Source organism: Eucalyptus grandis, chromosome 10 (assembly GCF_016545825.1).
Source record: "Eucalyptus grandis isolate ANBG69807.140 chromosome 10, ASM1654582v1, whole genome shotgun sequence".
Classification (NCBI taxonomy): Eukaryota; Viridiplantae; Streptophyta; class Magnoliopsida; order Myrtales; family Myrtaceae; genus Eucalyptus; species Eucalyptus grandis.
Genome location: NC_052621.1, coordinates 555763 through 567014, shown reverse-complemented (window position 1 = coordinate 567014; position 11252 = coordinate 555763). Strand labels below are relative to the sequence as shown.

At 35.9% G+C, this 11252-nt stretch overlaps 1 protein-coding gene across 1 annotated transcript; it reads right to left on the bottom strand.

Moving 5' to 3' along the window:
* Positions 1–6227: 6227 nt before the first annotated feature.
* LOC104420898 lies at positions 6228–9464 on the bottom strand. Its single transcript, XM_010032674.3, has 2 exons — positions 8878–9464; positions 6228–8287 (listed from the first exon to the last, which is right to left on the bottom strand). Exon 2 carries the CDS (start codon positions 7985–7987, stop codon positions 6503–6505), a length of 1485 nt encoding a protein of 494 aa, XP_010030976.1. The 5' UTR covers positions 7988–8287; positions 8878–9464; the 3' UTR covers positions 6228–6502.
* Between the last annotated feature and the right edge of the window lie 1788 nt (positions 9465–11252).

Sequence of the window (11252 nt, the reverse complement as noted above, 5' to 3'; positions counted from 1 at the left end):
TACTCATGTCATTTATAGGAATTTACAGGCCGAGTTTTTGCATGTTTCGTCTAAACATGTTCTTAGATATATAAAAAAAAACTAACGAGCTATTGCATACTTATATCATGGAAATCAAGAGTAGTAAATGGAAGTATATGGTCCATTTTAGTGCAAGTGATTCTACCATTATATGTAATTGCGAGCTATTTGAAATGCAAAGATGGTTGTTTATGCGTGCTTTATGCATCTTAACATATGTTGTAATCCATCACGATACATTTTGAAGAGGTTGACAAAAAATGCAAAGTAAGGGAATTTATTGTGATGATTTTGCGCAAAAATTTCGTGATGTGGTAAAATCAAAGTTATTGCGTTTGAAAAGATTGATGTAGTTAGCATTTTGTGTTATAAACTTCAATGCCAATCATGATGGTACAGAGGAGCTTGCAACTACAAACTTGTTGCGTCTTCACTCTCAAATCACAAACGAAATGCAATCTTTAATGGGTAAAGTCATGTTGATTTCTTAGTAGAAAGTGATGAATCTAAAGATACATAAAATTGTGAAATTTAAGTACTTGATCCCTTTGGGAGAAGGCCAAAAGGTATAACAAACACTTAGTTGAACAATGTCAGAAAAAAGCTAAAGAAAAAAGTATCTTCATGCATAGGAGGCACCTTGCACAAGGTATGATACTTGTTTAATGTGATAGAATGATTCCATCAATTCTTTAAGCTTATTTATATGTAATATTCCATTCAAAATATGTATAAGCATTAGAAAGACATGAAGTAATTCTAGTGCTGTAACTTTTGTGCAGGATTGACCCCAAAAAAGAGTTTGTAGTCATTAGTGGTTGATCTTCCTTTAGCAAGCAAGTTTAATGTGGAAACAACTGATGAGAAATTCCCAAAAAAAAAAAAAAAAAAAATTCATAAACCTATTGTACTTGTATCAATTTAGTCATAAATATTTCAATTTTATCAATTTGGTTATAAACATTTTGAGAATTTGTCAATTTAGTCCTAAAATATTCAATTGTGCCTTTTAGTCCCAAACATTTTAACAAATTGTTGATATAGAAAATCGCTGACATGACAATCTAGTTAATATTGGTCATCCAACGTGACACACAACCAACCTTGACATGGGCAATTTTTTCCAATTATTTAAAATTTAAAATCTTTCTAAATTTTCCTAATTTTTTTCTTTTTTTATTCTTATTTTCTTTCCTTTTTCTTCCAACCTTGGGCCTCCATGCTCTCGCCAACCCAAGGTTAGGAAAAAAAAGAAGAAGAAGAAAAAACTAAAAAAAGTTGTCTTCATCAGTGCTGGCTAACACCATGTAGGATGGCCAACATTGATTAGAGTGCCGTGTAAGCAATTTTCAATTAAAATTAGCTATTCAAATTATCAAATGATTTAGGACTAAATTGGCATAATTCAAAGATTGTTAAAAAGTTTATAATTAATTTGACAAAATTAAAAAGTTTATGATTGAATTGGCTCATTTGAAATATGTTTAGGATTTTTTTTTGTAATTTTCCCAAGCAATTGATGCATTAAATTTTCAATGATTTGTTTTTGTTAGGAGATGATTTGTTTATTCATTGCTTAACATCTTCTATATGTTTCTCAACTTTTATTGAGATTGTTGTTTACCTTATATAGAAAAAATTACCATAAAAATGGATCATAGAGAAGTTTGTGATTGTCTTCTTATGAGAATATTTTTATCTGTTGAATCTAGTTGAGAATGCAAATGTACTTTAGAAAACAAGACCAAATATCAATGGGGTCATGTGGAAAACATAATCTTTGTGTTGTTCTTTTAATTTGTAATGTTTTTCCTACTTACTGAAGTTTGGCTTTTACTAATAAGTTTGAAATGTCCTTTGCTAGTTTTAATCTTATTAAAGCATGAGCTTTTATGTGCTCTGACTGCTAAACAGGTTCATTGTTCATGTTGAGTTTTATCTAAATCTAAGAAGCACATAGGTCCCAGGATAACGAGAACATCATCATGGCGCCAATTCTAATAAAAAAAAGTATCTAACAATTTGTTTTAGTTTTCAAACATATTAAATAATTCGATAAACCATATCTTTCATACTCCTAGAAGTATGAATTGGGTTATCACGAAGACATAAATTGGGTTGCATACTTTGAGTGCAAATGTTTATCGGCAAACTTTAAGAATACATAACGAAAACAATTGTGACTTGTGGGCTACTACAAGTATTCTTGTTCTAGTTTCAGTAAAAATGACAAATTTTTACTTATTGTTTTCATTCAATTACGTAATTAAACAAACTTTACTCAAGTTCGGCTTGACTCGCATATTTCATATACGAAACTCAACTCAAGCTTGACAGAGTATTTAAAAATTTTGTTTGAGTTTGCATTGACTCACCCAACCAAACTTGAACTATCATTAATAAAGATGAAAATTAATTCTTCTCTAAATTTCTTTAAAATCATATAAAAAAAATTGTACATAATTATCGGGCTCATATATTAATCATATAATAATATGGAAATCACAATTCTAGTGAGAAAAGATATGATGCTTCTATACAATGTTATTGTTGTATAAAAATGCCCATTCTTCTTCTGATTATTTTCAAATCTCTTGTGATGATTGTCAATTCTCCATTTTCATTTGATGCCTCTTCAAACTCTACTACATCGGCATATTTAGGTGAATAAGTATGCATTTTCTCAATATTATCTTCAATGCATTGCACAAACCCACGATAATTATGCATTTTAAAAAGAAAAAGGCATCAATATAAAGCAATATTAAGCATTACAATATGTCAAAACATGCACAAATAATTGGTGATAAATGCAAACACCTACATTGCAAGTCAAGGCATACTATTAATCTTCTTTGGTTCCTTTTGTGCTTTTTTTTATCATGCATAATTTCCCTTGAGGACATGGACATCTCTTGGATGGAAATTCAACTGACATATTGGAAGATACTCGAGATGTCATGCTAAAATCATAATGTTATAAGTAGTTAAACTTAGAGTCATGATGAACAAAATTATACTAAGACTGAGCAACTTAAATAATCCAACCTCACTTATTTGCAAACCTTGAAAACTTTTCCAACACCTACCTTCCATTAAATCTATAGAAAATGTTACCCCTCTTTTTTATGATTGATGACTTGTGCTGAATAAAACACTTGTATCACTCATCCACATGAAAGAAAGAAAAACTTGTTATGAATGAAGAACAAGAATGCATGGTTGTGTCGAAGTGTTCAACTGTGCCCATCCTTCACAAGTGAAGTGAAATGTCTCTATTAAAAAACAATGACTTGTATCCAAGCTACCATACCATCATTCCTGTGCCTTAGTTTGTTCTTCCTCTCATGGATACCATCTAAAAAAGTAATGAAAAAAATTATAAGCATCTTGTTGCTTGTATTAGACCTATCAAAATAGGTCATAAACTCATATATGATGGGTTGAGTTGATCTATGGATCAATTATATTGAGTAAATGGATTATAAATAGGTTTAAACATAATATATAAGTGTTAAGTGGATCATAAATGGGTCATGAATGGGTTTATTAATTATTTAGATCCAACTCACCTTTATGACTCTTTGTTCATTCTCTCTCCTTTCACTTGATTGCACACTTGCTCACTCCACATTTAAGTCTAGATATGAGTTTTCCTGCATTTAATATTATTAGAAGTGTTTCAATAATATAGGCTAACTTGGGTATGGGTTTATAAATTTGCATTATAAATAAATGAGTCAATTTGGGTCGAACCATTAATGGTCGAACCCAAACCCGACGTGACATGACCCAATAAACCCGTTTTGACAGGTCTACTCTTAACTAGCTAGATTTGCTTAATGTTTTCACTAGTCATAAAACAGTAAATAACGTCCATAACCATCTTAGTACATGAAAGGAAAAAAACACTCTACATCAGATGTTGAATTTGACGAAGAAAGGCAATCACAAAAAGTAGCCATATTGCACATTGGAAACACTAAAACCAATCCTTTTAAACTAAAGTTCAACTTATGAAATTACATATAAACCCTTCAAAGCTCAAAATGGTACCGTCATTTCATTCAATCAAGGAAACCAAATCTTCTTGGAGTGTCATCACCACAATTGCTCATAATTCAAAGACCCAGCGCAAAATTCTCATACAAGCCAACTCCTTCCACTCTCTCAAATCAAGATCTAACGCAGAACGCAATCTACCGCTACAATTAGTCGTGAACAATTACAAAATTTGTGCCCAAAAATTTGCATCCACAAAAAGAGAGACTTGAAGAATGAAAACTTGCTGTAATGGTAGAGCAGATGCAAAGCAGGAACGAGACTTGTGGTCTAGCGGCAATCTTCACGAAGATGGAGATCTTCAAAGCGGCGGTCCTCACGAAAATGGAGGTCTTCAGAGTGGCAGCCGGCAGTCTTCTAATAGAAAGCAGCGATCTTCGAAGCGATGAAATGGAGGTCTTCTAAGAAAAGGTTGAGTGGCAATCAAGCGAAAATGGAGGTGTTCGATTCTAAGTGAAAACAAGGCGGCCAGGCTTACATTTCTCTAATGGAGTTAATCTTGATAGACAAACTCTCTTCGAAGGGAAAAGCAAAAGAGGGTTGAAGATGAGAAGATATGGGCGGGCATTCAAATTTCTTTTGTAAAACTGTTATCTACATTTATGGCTAGCAGTCAACTTTTCACATGGTTTTATTTAATTGTAATACCTTTGTCACGTGTCAGTTCGTGAGTGGGTCTAATTAGATAATTGCATGCTACGCCAACATGGCGCTTTGCTCCTATGGTATTAGGACTCAAAAGCAATAGTGTTTTTGTATATTCACATCACATGAAATTTGTAACTGCAATTGAATGCAATTGAAAGTAATTTTATCTTTTTGGTAAAATTGAGTTGACTCAGCCTTATGGAGATACAGTCGCCCTTTTACATTCAATTAACAGGATCAACCAAGCACTTAATGAGATTTCATCTCACTTTCTCTTCTTGTCTTATAGGAAAGCAAGCAGAAAGTTCACCTAGTTTTCTCAAACTTGTTGAGAACCGTTTCGTCTTCACAATAGTTGTGTAAATGCGACTTCACTTGCACCTATGGCCAGCAACCGTAGACTTGCACCTCGTCACATCACCAAGTGGGACTCGACGTGGTTTCTTGTAACGCAGATTGTCGTTCTCAAACAGGGGAAACACCTCAACGTAAGATTATTGTTAATGAAAAAGGTTTGAATGAAGATAGAAAACCACTACTTAGACCTGTTGAATGGATAGATTGAGTCGGGTCATAAATGATCCGACCCTAATTGATCCATTTAACACGTTTATGATCCATCTATTATAATGCAAATGCGCCCGACCCAACTTATACCCAATTCATATTCAACTCAACCCATTTAACTAAATTTAGAAAAAAATTTCTTCTAAATTAAAAAAAAAAAAAAAAATAGTACTACTAAAGTATTTTCATGTAATTCAAATTTAGTTGAGATTTTCATAATTTTTTTAAATAATAAAGGTTTCGTTTGTTTCTTATAATTTTTTATAAGAAAATGCAATATTTTTTTATGTTTGTAAATATTTTTTATTTTTTTAATAAAATTAATTTTTAATATATTTTTAAAAATAGTTTTTTATTTTATTTTTCCTTTTCTTCGACCGACAACCAACCACATGCGAGGTTGAGCCTCGCCACAAGTCAGGTGAGGCTTGAGCTCGCTCGAGGCCTCACCTAACCGGCGAGCTCAAGTCTTGCCCAAGGCCAATAGCTCATCTCTCACTTGACTGGTTGCTATCGAAGGAAGATGGAAGAAGGAAGAAAAAAGAAAATAAATAAAAATTAGAAAAATAATTATAATTATAATTCTGATTTAAAAAAAAAAAATTATAAGGCTAAAAAGGGAAAGAGTGTGTGTGTGAGCCTTGAGTTGGAAATGGGTCACAAACTCAACCCATTTAGACCTATTTATTTTAAACCTATTTAAGAAAGGTCTATAAAATTGAAATGACCCATATATGACCCATATATGGGTCACAACTCTTATCACAAGAACAAGGATGGACAACATCAAAGAAGTACCACGTCATACCAGACCATATGATTTTCATTTCATTAAAGTAAGATTTCAAATCCCACCAAACCAAAAGCATTGAAAGAAACATCACTAAAGTAAATATAAGGTGTAGTAACGATGAGGATAAACAAGAGTGTTAAGAAGCGCCTGGAACCACCTTCTCACCAGGTGGGAAATGAATTTGCCCCATCACTGTCTCAACAAAATATTCACATAAAAGAATGCGTCAGGCGATGGGAGTTGAGAATCGATAATTAAAGAAGTACAAAGACAAGCACATCGTCCAGAGACAGTACAGACTTCAATCTATATGTCTACTATGAAATTATCTAAGTTAACAACGAAGCAGCAACCACAATAATGCCAAACCGGACATGTGCTAATCCCTCCTCTGGGCTGACCACAGGTCAATCACTCCAAGTGGAGGGGCTGGAAGCATACACGAACCTCATGTTCTTCAGGTCCTGAATGATGCTTGGGTACAATGATCTCAAGCAATGTCCCTGTCTCATCACAATATGCTTCCAACTTAGCATCTTCTGGAATACGGGCTGGGAGGGGAATCTCTCTAATGAACTCTCCTGGAGGGCAGTGCTCCGGTGTTGGATCTGTTAGCTTAAAGGTCCTCTTGTGTCTTGATATAAAAGGTATGCAAGCTGTACTAACACAGGATATCTTCACAATCCCATGTGAATTAATGTTCTTCCATGTAACTTTTACCCTATGAAGATCTACGAAAGGCAAGCTAACAATGATCAGAAACCCTTCATCATCTTCATATATCGTTTTCGCTGCTGTAGCAGGGCCACAGACATTCTTCATGACCCCAGTAAATTCATTAAACCACGATGGCTCAACCGAGTAAATTTTCAGATCCAAACCTCTGTCAGAATGAGAACCATTTGATAAATTTAAGTCATCACTATTTCCATTTGGAGAATAGTCTTTCTTCCTTTTGTTGCGAACGGGCGACAGATCCACTACATCACCATTACTATGGTCCGATGGCTGGGTAGACAGATTTAAACCACAGCCATTGAGCAACTTCCTAGAGTGGTGATTTGTGTTGCTCTTTGACGAAGGGAGTGGCCGCTCAAGCTCAAAATCAGTGCTTGAAAGATTTCTCCAGGAACTGAAGTCACTAGCTTCCATAGGAATGGAAAAGTTTACATCTCTGCCAGTCAATTCCATCCACCTCTTCAGCTCTCGCTCATCAAGACCCGCAAGTTTGGGTGTCCGAACAATTTCAATCCCATGAACACACTGGGGATTGGAGAGGCCGCGGTAGTGCTTCCTCTGCATCCTGTGAGAACGTACAAAACCCCTATCCACACTAAAGGGAAATGGACGCTCCCCTTGCCGACTATGCCCATTCATATAACTTCTCAGCTGCATCTTGCCAAGAGCATTTTCAGGCCTTTCCTTAAAAACCCACATGTAAATGTTTTCCATATCATGCTGAACCAAGAAAGCATCGAGGTGCAAGTCTGATTTCTCAAAGCTGGACACACCATTACGGTCCTTAACTATTTTGGACTTGGACTTTTCATTCAACACGGGCTTGAAGTAGAAACTAAAGAAAAACCAGGCGCCCCACACACTATCAATGCGCTTGTTGCTTTTACGCCCCACTTTTGGGATATTAACAGTCATCTCTGTTTCACAAATTTGGGTTCCCAAACCAACATCTAAAATATCACAGGGGTTGTTCCAAGCTACAGGAGGCGGACTAGGCCTTGATGACAAAGGGAGATTGATATCAGGTGGTCCACCATGGATGATCGAGCCATGTATCTCTCTCTCCAATTCATCGTGAGACAAAAAGCCAGAGTCCATGGACAACAATGTCGATGGATGATGGCTGTTCATTTTTGTCCATGGACTCTGGCTGTCCATTGACAGTGCTTTTAAAAGAGCTTCTCCCACAAATTTCACTTTCGGCTGTCTTAACTCCAGCTTGTGCTTCTAAATCAAGTTAGAGAAAAGATCTTCCTAACATGCTCACGAAACAAATCAAAGCAAACACAGGATTCTTCGAGCAGCGATCAGTCAATCCACAAAACCACAGAGACCCCTCACAAGTACAGTCCTGAATGGAACCCACAAGAATCCAACCACAAGATATCGAAAGAGGTTATCCATCAGATTCAGTGAGTATCCCGCAGCACACCTAACCATCCTGAGATCACCACAGCCCTGGAAACAGAAATCAAGTCTTACAAACACATCGCAACTTCTTTTCTCACAACTACAAAAACAATAAAGTTTATGCACATGAACTTCAGTTGGATTCAGGACAAAATGAAAGTCGAAGAGAGAGAATTTCATTTTGCATCCGATTCTCAATCCTACAATCAGCAAACTAAAGAAGACTGAGGTTTACGGTACACGATTCGCACGAGGGATACTTTTAACTATCCAAGAAACTTCTTCGTACTGTACCATCGAGATTTAAATCGCCAACACCAAGAAAACCCTTCAAATACTCAAGAAAAAAAATCACCATCCAAGGCCAGATTTTTTTGGTGCTAATCTCGCTCAGATCTTATTCTTTCCGTTTACTCCCATTTCCTCGGCAACCAAACAAAACAAATAAATAAATAAATAAAACCACTCGATTCCAAAAAAACCCTAGAAATGCCGCCGCCGCCGCAGTTTCTCCATAAAGCAACAGATTCGTCGAACCCACGCAAATCCACCCACAAACCCCATCTCCTAAAACGGGCTGTACAGCCCAAAAGCAAAGCCAAATCAACGAATTGGAAAGCAGATATTCGAATAAATACCCGGAAAGAGAAGCCGAGAATCAACATCAACAGTCGATCCGCATTTCGAATCGCCGCCAAATCCGAGCGAGTGCGCCGCACACCAAGGAGGAGCGCTAGGTCAGGGGAGACAAGAAATGCGGAGAACAGAGGGAGAGGGAGAGGGAGAGGGAGAGGGAGGCAAAAGGGTCGTCAATTTGGGGGAAATTCGGAACGCTCGAGGACCATGACGGACGGTTGATTTTTATGCCCCTAAGATCGGCACCAGCACCAGCACCGGCACCAGCACCAGCACCAGCACCAGCCGAGGAGGACCGACCAATCATATCTCTCCCTGTAGAAGAAGGCGCATGACGAGAGAAGAGAGAGAGAGATTCAAAAGGCGGGTTGGGATTCAACTCTCGATACGAGCTGTGCAAAAAGCGGCAGCATTCCGCCCGCCCTCGCCCTTTTGGGGAAGTGGAGGCGCGTGGTGGTGCGCTACAGGACGCTCCATCCGACAGCCCCCACGACTTTTCCTCTTTCACGCTTTTCGGGCTTTCCTCGGATTGGAGTGGAGTTGCTGCGCTGGACCGAATGAAGAGGATTAACCAGTAAGCAAAGTGGGGGAACTTGGAAAAAAAAAAAAAAAAAAGGGAACAGTTCGACGTGGGGATGAATTGACATGACATGATAAGCATTTCTGCTTTTATTGGGTTATCTCCTTTCAGATTGGATTTTTAAAATTGTAGAAGTAAGAATGGTCAAATTTATCATACGTCATATCCCAAGGAAAAAGGAAAAATAACACAAATGCTCCCTAGACTTTAATCTTATATGTAGTATAGTCAATGAATTTTTAATTTATTCAATATAGTCCTTGAACTTTAGCTTATTGTGTAATGCCATCCCTACATTATCAATTTGTTCAATGTAATCCATAAAATATTTAATGTGGTCCTTGAACTTGAATTAATGAAAAATTAATATTTGATATTTTCATATGGTTTAGCAATTAACATGAACATGTACAAAAAGTCCAAATATCATATTACATAAATTAAAATTTTATGGACAATATTACGCATTGAGTTAAAGTTCAGAAATCACATTGAGTAACATAAAAGTTCAGAGACCACATTACACATTAAATCAAATTTTATAAACTATTTGTGTCATTATCTTAGGAAGATATCATACATGCGTACACATATATGTGATGGCCCAAATAATTCTCAATATGGTATAATAAGTATCGAACTCGATGAGTAGTATGGATATGACTTAGGAGTCATATGCGATGCGATATAGCAATTGAATATGTAATGGTTGAGCATGGCACATTGATGTGGTGTAAATTTCTGATATAACATGCGTGAATGACATGGTAATCCGATATGACATGCACGAATGCCATGTAAGATGATCGAATTAAACATGCTCAAATGATGCATGGTATGCTGAATGACTTGAGAGATTGCATGTGTAATGACTTAGAAATTGAAATTGGCATGAGCGAATAGAATGGAAAATGATGCGGCATTTCATAGAAGGCATGTTAGAACGACATGTGGCATAGCATAGAAATCGAATATGACATAACCGAATAACATATTTAATGAGGAAAAAATTGAATATGGCTTGAGCAAATAACATGCAAAATGACATAGCAATTTAGATATGACATGTGTGAATGACTTGCAATACAACATAGAAATCGTATACATAATAAGTAAATGATATGGAATATGACGTGAGAAACCACATACTACATGAACAAATGACATGGAAATCAAATAAGACATGAGTGAATGATATGCAAAATGGCGTAGCAATTCATATAAAACATGTGCAAATGACATGCGATGTGATGTATAAAAAAAAAAAAAAAAAGGCATGCGTACAAAATTAGAAAAAAACCTAACTTCTTGACACTACGAAAAGGCTAATTGGTCATGCAGGACAAAACTGATTGTCGGATTTGAGTGGCAATATGTGTATAAAAAAATTTGTATTGATGAGTATAACCCATTTTTCAGATTGAAAATAGGTTTTGTGCCTTGCATCTCATTCGTTAAATCTTGACAACTTTCGATGGCCTAGGTAAGCTATTTAAATTTTTTGAAATCTTAGGAAAATTTGAGGTGTCAGTACCAAATTACATTATGTTATGAACCTAAATCCACTTCATAGAGTTAAAAGAAATCAGAAAGCAAGCGTTTTGAGTGATGTGAAAATAACAAATTGTTTTAAGATTAGATAAAGTATAGTACCTCGGATCTGATTTAAAAAAATGTAAGTACATGACAAGGGCTAGATTGACACAATATTGACTCGTGGAAAGGAAGAACACCAAAGTATCTACTCTCGTAATAAAAAAAAAAAAAAAAAGTATCCAATCAATCTAAAATATATTA